Genomic DNA, 13,644 nt, shown 5'->3' on the forward strand with positions numbered 1-13,644 from the left:
TGAGGAAGGACAAATATTCTCTTATGACAATCACAAGGGAATCAGTTCAACTAATATAGTATCTATAATATTGAAGATGATGATACTTCGAGGTCTAACTAAAGCTTGTGAAGAGCGAACTCGAAAAAACCAAGCCGGTTGCAGACCTGGACGTTGATGTATACACTAAATATTCATCCTTCGGCAGATTCTGGGATATAGACATACTTTTCAACGTCAAAGTATAGTTGTGCTCCTTGACCAAAAGACGGCGTTCGACTCTGTTGATCGAGAGATTTCGTAACAGTGTGTCTTCGAAAGGCCTACCAGAGAAGAACATTATTCTTGTAGAACACTGGTGGAGTCAGAGTTTATGGTGAACTGTCATTGGTTATTTCAAGTGGTGTTCGTCAAAGTTGTTCGTTCTCTTCACTTTTATTTAACTTTGTCATAGACATGTGTTTAGAGATGACACTCGTCTGACTTTTCAGGAGTTGATTTTCTACCAGGAGATTCACTTATTGACTAAAGATACACAAGTGATATAGTTCTGTTTGGTGAAAACGCTGACAAAATGTAGCCTACTGACCACCTTAAGCAACAGTGCAAGCATGTTTGGAATGGGGTCCTCTCCCTCCGAATTTATGATATTACCTCAGGATTGGCTTGAGTCATCGCCTAAATTGATGCTCCACTTATATTAAAAGTCTCGTCAGTACTGATGCTACAGTGTGACGAGATCTCGGCACAAATTCAGATAGCTCGATTAGCTTTTGTCAACTTGTGTCACTTGTAGCATAAGTGAGATATTCGTCTAACAACTAAAGGGCGAGTTTACTGTGCAGCAGTTTGTTGTGTTCTCCTTTATGAGTATGGGTTCATCCATTCTTTGTTTCCCCGAGAAATTCTAAGTCCATAACTTTTTTTATTCTGTCAATTTATATTTACTTTTCGAGTCGTACACTCGATGCCTGATCTTTCCTAATACCTCTGATACTGTTAATACATCTACTACCCCTGGGATTTGGCCTGACGACTTCATCTCTCTGTGTTAATGGGATATAGCAACTTTAACCGATGTACATAAGCATAGGTTCTACGTTGTGCATAACTGACGATGAAGATATCACACCATCATACTAACGATCTGTCAAGTGTAGGATAGTCAGTTTTGAAGGAAAAAATAACAACATAACAAAAGACATAGGGTCAATAAATTGTATGGTAGAAAGCATCTCGAAACATCTACAATTGAGTGACAGGATAAAGGAAAACATAACATAGCCGCAATGACGGACTAAGATACTGTTCGATGAATTAAACACGTGAAGTTTATTCCCAGCGGCTCCCGTTCTATATTTTAACATCCATAGATAATAGCCTATTAATCAGAACTATAAAAAAGTGGGGAAGATACGTGAAATAAACTCGTTTCTCTCCTTTGCGTCAGATACTCTGTCTATTACGCAGGACACCAACACAACTCTGATCAAGAACAGGTGACTGACTTGACCAGCATGTGAATATATTTCAACAACTGATTATCATATAATTTAAGGTAGGGAAATATATGTAACACATCAAACACCTGTCAGACTATCTACTAGCGTGACATCCAATCGTTATTTTGCTCGCCCACATATCAATATGTTCTCATTGGCAATTATTAATACTTCGAGTAACTATTGAATAGACTAGCTCCATTGAATCCACTGGACAGCGAAGCAGCACACATAGACCTTCCTGTAGATATCACTCCACCAACGATCGAAGAAATCAGGAAGGCTATCAGATAAATCAAGAGCGGGAAAGCAGCAGGAAGTCAGACATTGGAGTAACTGAAAACATGCTTCACCTTCTATTCAAGAAGATTCGGAAAAACTGCAGATGGACTAGAAAAAAGGACAACTCATAAAGACACCAAAGAAAGGAGATCTGAGTAAATGTGGAGTCTACAGCGACATCACACTACTGGCAGTACCAGGCCAAGCTTTCAACGTAGTGTTGCTGAGCCGGATGAAAGACACAGATAACCTGGACCTTCTATCCCATGCACACGAACAAATGCAAGTGAAAACAACTAGTGTAGCAGCAGCCTCTGCATCAGTAGACCTCAACATACACAAGGGGAAATGCAAGATCCCTAAATACAACACGACGAACACCAACCCAATCACACCTGATGGAGAAATTCTGCAAGAAGTTGAAACTTTCACGTATCTGGTCAGCATCATCGACGAACGTGGAGAATTGGACGCAGACGTAAAGGCGAGGATTGGCAAAGCAAGGGCCGCATTCCTACAATTGAAGAACATATGGAACTCAAAACAACTTTCAACCAATATCAAAGTGAGGATCCTCAATACGAACGTCAAGGCAGTTCTACTGTACGGAGCTGAAACTTGGAGAACTACAACAACTACCATCAAGAAGGTAAAAGTATTTATAAATGGTTGTCCACGCAAGATACTCAACATCCATTGGCCGGATACCATCAGCAACAACATTCTGTGGGTGAGGACAAACCAGCATCCAACTGAAGAGGAAATTAGGAAAAGACTTTGGAGGTTGATACGGCATACATTGCGGAAATCACCAAACTCCATCACAAGGCAAGCACTAACTTGAAATCCTGAAGGGAAACGGAAAAGAGAAAGGTCGAAGAACACACTACGTCGGAAATCGGAAGCAGATATGAAAAGGATTGCTCAGGACAGGGTCCGATGTAAAGTACTAGTGTGTGGCCTATGCTCTCGCACGAGGAGTAACAGGCGTAAGTAAGTACCTGGTCACAATAAAAGGTAGTCCTAACCACTAAACTGAATTTGTCATTTACTGATAGCAAGTCGTAGAATGTATATGCTATATCACTCACGTGATGAATAGTGGCTATTGTTACCAACATAGGCAAGATCATAACGAGATAACGCCTAGTCTTGTTCATAGAACGAGTATCACTATTGTCCCTCTAGAAATTTGAGTTATACTCTATTATTTGAAAGGTAAACATGTATGTCTGACAGTAATTCTGATGTCAAGCTAATTTTCATTTGACCGTGTAGATTACCATTATATCTCTCCGATACTTGCCATTATTTTGGATATACATGATTAAAGACTCATATTTAGAAAGTAAGTGAATTTTTATTTACCTGGTTTTAGTATGGAAAGTAGGTTGATCAGCCATGAGATCAATAGGAAGATTTACGACCTCATCAAACCTTGTTTGGGAAGTCAATGGTTTTTACGTTTTGTCAATATCATGATGATAGTAATTCTATTGAATACATCAAAATATGATAGGTACCCTATCAAATTAGTTTCCATACTACTACTTAATGAAAATTGTTATTTTAAGGTAAGATAAATAATTTCATTACATTTTTATCAAGTATTTAAACACAAGCGTATTTAGATAGATGAATACAAGGAACATGGACGTCTTTCTTCGTTTACCTTTGACTTGTTAACCCGTTTAAAAATTTCTTAATTGGTTCTTAATCAGTTCCCTTATGTTGTACTCACTATCGATTCGCAGTAAATGGAAATAAGCATTGATAAATATAAGTAAAACATGTTCAAATAGTGACAGCTGATTTTATACAAATTCATAAGAATTATATAGCAGTTATCAACAACAATTAATTTGAATATACAAAATGAATCACCTAGATTTAGTGTGTATGCTGCTATGATAAGCAGTCCTTAAACGAAGGCGCGGCAGAATCCTCATGCACATCAGTTCTTGGAAAAGCAGCTTGCAGGCATACGGCATACGGACAGAAACAACTTGACGGCTACTTCGACAATACTGACACCAGTTAGGTGATGTAGCTAACAAACCACATTTTTCACATACACATGCATCATAGGCATCGCTGGAAAGCAAAAGACGTTCTAATAGTAATTGTGAAGTACCATAAGCAATAAAACAGTCTCGTTCCATTTCTCCAACTCGTAAACCTCCTTCTCTACTACGACCCTCCGTCGGCTGTCGAGTCAATGCTGTGACGGGCCCGCGTGAGCGAGCATGTACCTGAAAGTGATAGTGCAATAGTTTAAGAATAACAATACAATGTATCCAGTAAGAAAAAAGCAAATCAAGTCCATAGACACTGCGAAAATTGTACTAGGCAGATCGACAAAACACTACTCCCAAACTTTAATCTGTTCAAAGTAATGGGATAAAATATGTTTGGATATATGCAACTAAGTACTAGGTATGTATTCATTCAGAAAAAGTAAAATGTTTTATATTGAAGCAGAATTATATGGGATTCGACGGTTTGATAACAGTGATAATAATTCAATTTGCGTTTCTAAATGTCACCGTTATATTAACACCAACAGTAATAGCCAAGATCCTCAAACGAAGGGAACAGCAGTGACAATGCGAAAAGATACAACTATCTACATTTTTGTGATCAAGGTAAGGTGAGGTAAAACTGTGGTGTATGCTATGTCTGTCAACATAAGTAGTATGTAACACCAATCAGAAGTGGAATAACTGACAGAAGAAAGGGTAAAGTCCTCAGATTCACTAAGCTTGAGAAATGTAGACATATTACTCGAAATATTTGGAAATATTTTGCAAATTTTGTCAAATAAAACATAGCTATAGGACGCTAATGGTTTAAAAGTTGATTTGCATCTACTTTTATTCTGAAAAGAAGTTTTTTTAATGTTTCATTCTAGACTCATTTTCAACTAAAGACACCCTAAAAATGTTTTTCATATTTGACCAAAGCACTCTCTAATTTTTACATTAAAAACAGTAAGTTGGTTATCTGCACTAAGTCTTCGTTCACTAAATAACCACTTAGTATTTCGGTGGTTTTTATTTTATTAGGACTTTAACCTGTTTTCAAAAAATCTATATGACTACTCTAATTCCAAACAGAGGAAAAATAAAGGCGAAAGGAAACTAATCACGCACCCAGCAACCTCAATCTATATCAAATAAAAAATAAAAAATTCGACACTTACTTTGTCCATAACCATATGCTTAAGTCGCTGGTAATAAACAGGACCAAAGTAAATAAACGCTTCAAGCGGGGCTCCAGTAACTCCAGAATACAAAATCTCCTTGCCAAGATAATGATACCCATGATCAATGAGTACTTGTGAAAGGACTTCAGCAGGATCCCCAGAAAACGCTGAACCGTCTCGAATTTTTCCTTCGATGGCCCCGGCTTTGCTACCCAAGACTTCTAACAATTTACCCACCTTCAAAGTAAATACAGACAATAAATTTGCGTAAAAAAAATAAAATAAAAATTAAAAACATGCTAAGTATGAAGAGTTGCGAAATGAGTTGATAGTTACCAAACAGAATCAATCCCTCAAAGTTACAGAAAGTTATTCCACGATGGTATATTCATCAGTTTACAGATAGTGACTTCTAAATACTAAAAATCTAGGTGACGAATTCTAACAGAATGTATATAGATTATTTGTTTGACATCGATTGAACAGAATCCACTTTAATTAAAAAGCCAAATCAGCATTTCACAATTTAAAGCGATCTTCGGGAACGCAAGCTACTATAAAAATGAAGCAAATATTTGCGAAATTCTAAGATTACTCTTTCAAAAACAACATAAATTACGTAATACTTCGGATGAAAAATATAGCATTTACATTTTGAGGATGCTAGATCCCCAGAATTTATTTAGTAAGCTTTTCTTTCCGTAATTTTATTTTGGAAATTTGAATTTCTCGTTTTTGCGCCAAAAGCGCCCATTCTTAACTTTGGATTGTATTTCCCACATGAAAGGACATTAAATGTCATTGGTTGGTTGCTTCTTTTAATACGCTATTGTGTGACGTTGTACATATACGCTTGAGTTGTATGCTTGTTGTTGTTCATGATTCTGGCTGCTTATGGAACATACTTTCCCTCATCTGAACCTGGAATTCTCTCTCTTGTTAGCTGGACTGGGACAAATTAGAATAGTTCAGCTGTCTTGTCGTTGCATCGCTGATCCTGCGTCCCGTTCGTCGATTTTTAGGTGATCTCGTAATCTCTTCAAACATAGTGTTACATTCACAAGCACTACTTATGGACAGATTTATTTTGTTCAAGATTACATGGTTGATATAATTTTACAGCGGTAACTTTATTGGGAAATCTTCTTAAGCTCATTACCTCATCCTAAGCATTTATCTACATAGAAATGTGTTTGAAGTAATCTATTCCTAATAGCTCGACGAATTTGAAAATAAATTATTGATGTTTCATGACTATGCACGTTGGTTTTCTCCAAAGAATCGATCTCAATCGCACACAAGTTTAAAAACGTTAAAGCAAGAAATTAGATCAAAACGTAGATGAAAACAAGATTAAGGATACTACTTCCATAATTATCAAAGGTGAACATTCACGATGCACGTTCCTTGTGTTTGTATGTTACACTGTGGAGTGATTAAATTTGTGCATGTATTTCGTAGCATAACAGGTGAAAAACAAATCACGCAATCTAGATGGATAGGAAGGTTTCTTTTATTGAAGTCTACAAACTTCCTGTAGAGTTTGTGTATTCTTGGACCAGTAGGTTTACTTTCTGATTTTGGATACGCAGGTAACAGTTTTGTCTGGATAAAATTCTGCCATGACACAAAACCTTTTGAACTTAATTATTTAAACACAAACATTGGTACAAGAAGGCACCAAATAGATATGCGCCACGTAAATCATTCGATTTGAGTGAGGGCGAACTTTCTGAACACCGTACCCAAGTATGATTGAATGTGTTTCTCTCGTTTCTTCTGATGAATGTCGAGCTTGGATATCATTCTGTAATTCATATTTCTCGGATTCATTCCTTATATTTGAAAAGTATTCTTTAATGCTTAATCATTTTAATCATTATTAATACTGTAGTTATTTCGACTTTGTTTATCTTGGTAATCTCATATTGTGGTGCTTATTTGGTATGGCAACTTGGGCTGACATACATTGGTGTCAAGCTCTGTTGATTATGACTGACTGAAGTTCAGTTTTGTGTTGAGACGAAGTGAATTTTGCAATTTATTTGAGAGAAATTGCTAGGGTTGAAGTTATCACAAGTTCACTTAATCCCCAGCAGAAATCATTTTGGAATATGTTTAGTGATTTACAAAGGGTTCTAATCTAGTTCTGCTTTAGGGTTCGTTATAGATAAGACTATGCATTATCTTTACTGATAGCTTGAAAAATAATAGGAAATCACGATACAGTTAAGTTTATCAGGAGGAGTTGAAAACAATGGAGTGACCGAAATCTTTAAACCGTATATCCCTTGATAACAATGGTTCGAAGGAATTTTGTCAAAAGCATTTACTTACCGTCATCCTACTGGGAAATCCATGAGGATTCATTATGATGTCAGGAGTAAGGCCATTCGTTGAGAAAGGCAAATCTTCTTGACGAACAATAAGTCCAACGACTCCTTTTTGACCATGGCGACTGGAAAACTTATCGCCAACTTCGGGTCTTCTAGTTTGACGCAACAATATCTTTACTACTGCTTGGTTTCCTTCTGATGTGGAAAACATAACTTTTTCTACATAGGACGGTTCTATCCCTTTGTAGTCTACGGGACAACGCTTAAATTCCGTCTACCAGATGAAGAAAATGAGAAAGAATATGGTAGGATCAACGGGGAGAGATTTGGGTTCGATGTTGATTTTTTATTAGAAACAAATGAAATAGTAAATGCACCAACTTAAAATGAAGAAATAAACTAGAATAAATCATAAGATTTGCGTCTGAATTTAAATCTAAATACAAAAAATTAATTTCACTTAAAACCATAACCGATGGTGATTTACAATGTTCAAATTAAGTCTAGCGCAAATCAGTAATTAACATAATATCAACTTTGTCAATTCATGAACTAATTTTTGTGAGCTTTTCTCATTCTCCTTTTACAATGTAAAAAAAAGATGAGTGTTAGAAATATTTAATCATCACAAAGAATGTTACACAAGAAAAGTGGTACATATTTTGTTAATAGCTTAGTACAAGTATTGAAATATGGATACTTTTATAGTTCAACAACACCAATAATTTATATATTGTTTTCAGTATCAAATGAGTTCTCTTGGATTGACACTATTCACTGATTTTCAGAGCATTAATATCAGATACTATCAATTGTGGATTGTTTGTATAAATATAAACAAAATCCCAATATTGCCAATCACTTTCTATTGCCGGTGGTGGGTAACTGTCTCGCACCTAATATGGCTGAACTTCACTGGTCACGACTTCTCATTAGGATTCTGAAAATTTACTTTCGAATTAATTCACTAGTGAGTACATGATAATTATCAATATAGGAGGGTTTACGGAGATTATTGAATGTTATTAAAATCACCAGTGCTTCCTGATCCTTGATTGTCATCTAACTTGGTTCTGTTTGTGATCTCAATCACACTTTGTTGATGAGACACAGAATATTCCCTGGAAAAAGCCCAAAGGGGCCCTGAAAACGCTGGGAAACATTTTATCCAATCTGCAATGAATAGAAATTCTTCACAAACATCTATAAAGTGAAGAGTCACGTATCACATTCCTGAATGGATGATTGACCCATCCTGCTACTATGTTTAGTAAGGTTCCAGAACCTTCTAGAAACCCAATGCCATCTGAAACGCTATAAATATCCTCGTTTTTTTTGTACATAAACGAACCTAGGAGTAAAGCGTTCTTTCCATATTTCGCACCTTTTCTCTCGTGTCGTATAGTGTTAGCCTGGGTTATTAGAAGAGCTTATGAAATAAATTCCAGCGTTCATTCAGAAGATTACTTACTTACTTACACCTGTTACTCCTCGTGAAGGAGCATAGGTCGCTCACCAGCATTCTCCATCCAACCCTGTCCTGGGCAATCCTTTCCAGCTCCTTCCAGTTGTAATTCATCCTTTTCATATCTGCTTCTATTATCCGACGTAATGTGTTCTTTGGCCTTCCTCTTTTCCGCTTCCCTTCAGGATTCCAAGTTAGAGCTTGCCTCGTGATGCAGTTTGACGATTTGCGTAATGTATGTCCTATCCATTTCCATCGTCTTTTCCTAATTTCCTCTTCAGCTGGAAGTTGGTTTGTTCTCTCCCACACAAGGCTATTGCTGATGGTATCCAGCCAATGGATGTTGAGTATCTTGCGTAGACAGCTATTTATAAATACTTGTACTTTCTTGATTGTGGTTGTTGTAGTTCTCCAAGTTTCAGCTCCATACAGTAGAATTGCCTCGACGTTCGTATTGAAGATTCTCACTTTGATATTAGTTGAAAGTTGTTTTGAGTTCCATATGTTCTTCAATTGTAGGAATGCGGCCCTTGCTTTGCCAATCCTCGCCTTTACGTCTGCATCTGAACCTCCATGTCTATCGACGATGCTTCCCAGATATGTGAAGGATTCTACATCTTCCAGAGTTTCGCCATCAAGGGTGATTGGATTGCTGTTCTCCGCTTTGAATTTGAGGACCTTGGTTTTCCCTTTGTGTATGCTGAGGCCTACTGATGCAGAGACTGCTGCTACATTGGCTGTCTTTATCTGAATCTGTTCACGTGTACGTGATAGGAGGGCTAGGTCATCTGCGAAGTCCAGATCGTCTAATTGGTTCTGAGCTGTCCATTGTATTCCGTGTTTTCCTTCAGATGTCGAGGTCTTCATAATCCAGTCGACCACCAGAAGAAAGAGGAAGGGAGAGAGTAAACAGCCTTGTCTGACTCCGGTCCTTACTTGGAATGCATCTGTCAGCTGTCCTCCATGCACTACTTTGCACTGTAGTCCGTCGTATGAGTTCCGGATAATATTGACAATCTTCTCAGGAACTCCGTAGTGTCGAAGAAGTTTCCATAATGTCCTCCTCTCTACACTGTCGAATGCCTTTTCATAATCAATGAAGTTGATGTATAGTGATGAGTTCCACTCAACTGATTGTTCGACGATGATCCGTAGTGTTGCAATTTGGTCTGTGCACGACCGATCCTTACGGAATCCAGCTTGTTGATCTCGAAGTTAGGCGTCTACTGCATCCTTCATCCGGTTCAGCAACACCCTGTTGAAGACTTTCCCTGGTATTGACAGTAGTGTAATGCCTCTGTAGTTTTCACATTTGCTCAGATCTCCTTTCTTTGGAATCTTGATGAGGTGTCCTTCTTTCCAGTCCATCGGCACTTGTTCCTCCTCCCAAATCTTTTTGAATAGAGGGTAAAGCATGCTTGTGGTTACTTCGACGTCTGATTTCAGTGCTTCAGCTGGTATGTTGTCGGGTCCTGCTGCTTTCCCGTTCTTGATTTGTCTGACGGCCATTCTAATTTCTTCCGTCGTTGGTGGGTTGACATCTATAGGAAGATCTGTGTGTGCTGCTTCGATGTTCGGTGGATTCATTGGAGCCGGCCTATTCAGGAGTTCCTCGAAGTATTCTACCCATCTGTTTCGCTGTTGTTGAATTTCAGTGATTGGCTTGCATTCTTTGTCTTTGACCGGCCTCTCTGGTTTACTGTATTTCCCTGATAGTTTCTTCGTTGTATCCTAGAGCTGTTTCATATTTCCTTCTCTAGCAGCTTTTTCTGCCGTCGTTGCTAATTCTTCCACGTATTTCTTCCTGTCGGCTCTAATGCTCCTTTTCACTTGCTTGTTTGCTTCTATGTATTCAGCTTGTGCTTGGACTTTCTCTGCTCGTGTTCGGCTGTTGTTAATTGCTGTCTTCTTGTTCTTCCTTTCTTTGATCTTGTCCAGTGTTTCTATAGAGATCCATTCCTTATGATGGTGTTTCTTTAGACCGAGAACCTCTTGACACGTTGAAGTCAATGTTTCTTTGATGCCTTTCCAGTTGTCCTCCATGGTGGTTTCTTCTTCCTTCAGTAGATCTTGAAAGGCTTGGAATCTGTTGTTGAGAGCTATCTTGAATTCATTGAGTTTGTCAGTATCTCGAAGGAAGGCTGTATTGAACCTTTGTATTGCTGTTTGTCCACTTGTCCAGTTCTTTTTAGCTTCAGTTTTAAATTGGCTACAACTAGGTGGTGATCTGAAGCTACGTCAGCTCCTCTCCTGGTTCTCACATCTTCCATTGTCCTTCGGAATTTTTTTGATGCAAATATGGTCTATTTGGTTCTCTGTAGTGTGGTCCGGTGAGATCCATGTAGCCTTGTGTATACGTTTGTGTGGAAATATTGTGCCTCCTATGACTAATTTGTTGAATGCACACAAATTTGCAAATCTTTCTCCATTTTCGTTCCTCTCTCCCAGTCCATGTCGTCCCATAATATCTTCATATCCAGTGTTGTCTATTCCGACCTTGGCATTTAGATCTCCCATCAGAATGGTGAGGTCCTTTCTTGAGCATTTCTCTATGATTGACTGCAGCCGCTCGTAGAATTGATCTTTAATGTCGTCGTTGCTATCATTGGTGGGTGCATAACATTGGATAATATTCATTAAGATCCCCTCCTTCTTTGTTTTGAATGATGCTTTGATGATTCTGGATCCGTGGGATTCCCATCCTACAAGTGCATTTCGTGCTACTTTGGACAGCATTAGAGCAACTCCCTGTGTGTGTGGAGCATTTTCCTCTTCGTGACCGGAGTATAGCAGCATCTCTCCCGTAGCTAGCCTTTTCTGTCCAGCTTGAGTCCAGTGGGTTTCACTGATTCCCAGTACTGCCAAGTTGTATCTCCTCATTTCCGTTGCTATTTGGCTGGTCTTCCCGGTTTCCCACATTGTTCTAACGTTCCATGTACCTATAAAAATTTTTGCTCTGGTTGTTAGAAGGGGCATCGGCCTCGTGGCTTCCGAAGGAATTCGGCTTTCACCATGAAGCGTCATAATTCTTCTAAATGAAGACCTTCTAACTCTCAGGGCAGAGTTAAAATGGTTTGAATTATTTTTTCTGGTAAGCGTTTTTTTAGCGAGTTAGTTTTCTACGGGATGGGGACGCTAACCCCATGCCCAACCCTCCTCCTTTACCCGGGCTTGGGACCGGCAGTAACTCTAGAAGAGCTACAGGCGGAGTTTCATTCAGAAGATATGTCATATTTAACAACCATCAAGAACACCATATACTGATGATGTCTCAGCAGTTTACATATGAAATGTAAAAATACAATTATTGGACATAACCGTTCATATCGAATTTGTTCTGAATAGCGAAGCAAATATGTAATGATCATCATCTGGACACTTGGTCACAGAGTTTATTTATAAAACTAATAAGAATGAATGTATTTTGTACTGTATATTCCCTACTAAGATTTTCATAATTAGTTCAGTATTGAGAGAAAAAGCGCAAAATAAGTTACAAGACATAGAATTTACCACGTTCTCAGGTGTATTCACATTTAAACTAAGCGATCCCGCATTATCCAATACAGCGCTTGAACTAACAACAGGCATTTCCTTATTGATAAGGATTTGACGGTCGTTAACACAAGCGCCAATGTACGCAACTCCATCCGCCTGAAGCACCTCATCTCCACGACGAAGAACGCCGGTCTCTAAGTAGAGCAAAATATAGAGAGATACAGAGTAAAGACTAGAAGGTGGATACAAAGTGTCGACAACAATGTTTTGTATCATGATCTAGATGAAATATTTACCTTTCGTTGATTAAGACAAATAACTGAATGGAACTCTGACGCCTGCAAGAGAGGAAATACCTTGAAACACTAATGTAGAAAAAAGGATACAGCTAAATAATGCCTATTTCAATATGGAAATGCAGAAAATTATCTCACGTATATAGAAATGAATGCTTAAACTATCGTAATAAAGCTTCACCGTAAAGAGTCTTCCCAACTGTTGCTGCTACCTTGGCGTGGTGGTCGGGCTTGTCTATCGTGATGAACCAATCGGGCTATACTGGCTGATAACCACCATCATACTTCTAACATTACACAAGACCACTGACCTCATAATTAATTTCCTCTTATACTGACTATCAGATCTAAACTTACTCCTTCGACTTTCTCCTCAAATGTCATCATGGCCACCAACTCTGGTGCACAAATTACTGTCCCAGGTCTACCGAAACCTCGCTCCAAACTACACATTGGAGCCATCAAAATACGCATCCTATGTCGAGTCGGCCAGCAAGCCTCCTTGGCTAAAACCATAGAATGTCGTGCTATTCATGTGTTCTGTGTCGTCGAAACACGAATACAGGATCCTAGTGTGGTCATCCACTTGACCTCATCTCGCCAAAACGTAGGGCCGAGGAGATACACCCTCTCGTGAACGGACAGGTGTAGGTACAGAACTTAGTACGAGGCCAGAACAAGCACTATTAGGATGGATCCTCGTTAACAGTCACCTATGTGCTGTTCGACTAAACGGCTCCGTAAGAACTCGAAACGTTAGGGACACACGTTGTTGCCTTTTCGTTGTTTCTGCCTACGCTCCCATTGACTGCACACCGGATGAAGTGAAAGATGACTTTTACGGAAAACTTTCTGAACTTCTACATAAAGCTAAACACTCCGGCATAGTACTCATAGCAGGTGACTTTAATGCTCATGTAAGTAGCTCAAACCAAATAGAAAGACATTAAGGTGGGCATTTTAGTATTTCAGCTCAGTGAACAGATAATAGTTATCATCTGCTGCGACTGTGCTCAGACGATCGTTTATTTTTAGCAAGCACAAATGTAAGCATAAGGAGAAACATCATCTAACATGGCCC

General features: G+C 38.6%; 2 protein-coding genes across 2 annotated transcripts in view; one reads left to right on the forward strand and one right to left on the reverse strand.

The window, feature by feature from the left end:
* The first annotated feature begins 508 nt into the window (after positions 1-508).
* LAMC1_19 (Laminin subunit gamma-1) lies at positions 509-3,410 on the forward strand. The gene is made up of 4 exons (XM_051208623.1): positions 509-2,989; positions 3,042-3,250; positions 3,283-3,337; positions 3,386-3,410. Exon 1 carries the CDS (start codon positions 1,996-1,998, stop codon positions 2,605-2,607), a length of 612 nt encoding a protein of 203 aa, XP_051070828.1. The 5' UTR covers positions 509-1,995; the 3' UTR covers positions 2,608-2,989; positions 3,042-3,250; positions 3,283-3,337; positions 3,386-3,410.
* Positions 3,411-3,533: 123 nt separating this feature from the next.
* Positions 3,534-13,644, reverse strand: part of POLR3B (DNA-directed RNA polymerase III subunit RPC2) — a 49,824-nt gene continuing 39,713 nt past the window's right edge. Inside the window, exons 11-14 of the mRNA XM_051210808.1 lie at positions 12,283-12,461; positions 7,306-7,578; positions 4,966-5,205; positions 3,534-4,015 (exon numbers count right to left, since the gene is read on the reverse strand). Of these exons, the coding sequence (XP_051070829.1) occupies positions 3,644-4,015; positions 4,966-5,205; positions 7,306-7,578; positions 12,283-12,461 (1,064 nt within the window). The 3' untranslated portion in view covers positions 3,534-3,643. The remainder of the gene's footprint in view (positions 4,016-4,965; positions 5,206-7,305; positions 7,579-12,282; positions 12,462-13,644) is intronic.

The sequence above is a fragment of the Schistosoma haematobium genome, chromosome ZW (genome assembly GCF_000699445.3).
Source record: "Schistosoma haematobium chromosome ZW, whole genome shotgun sequence".
NCBI lineage: Eukaryota > Metazoa > Platyhelminthes > Trematoda > Strigeidida > Schistosomatidae > Schistosoma > Schistosoma haematobium.

Coding starts and splice junctions, on each gene's coding strand:
- LAMC1_19 (XM_051208623.1), top strand. CDS start 1,996: ATGAAAGACACAGATAACCTGGACCTTCTATCCCATGCACACGAACAA.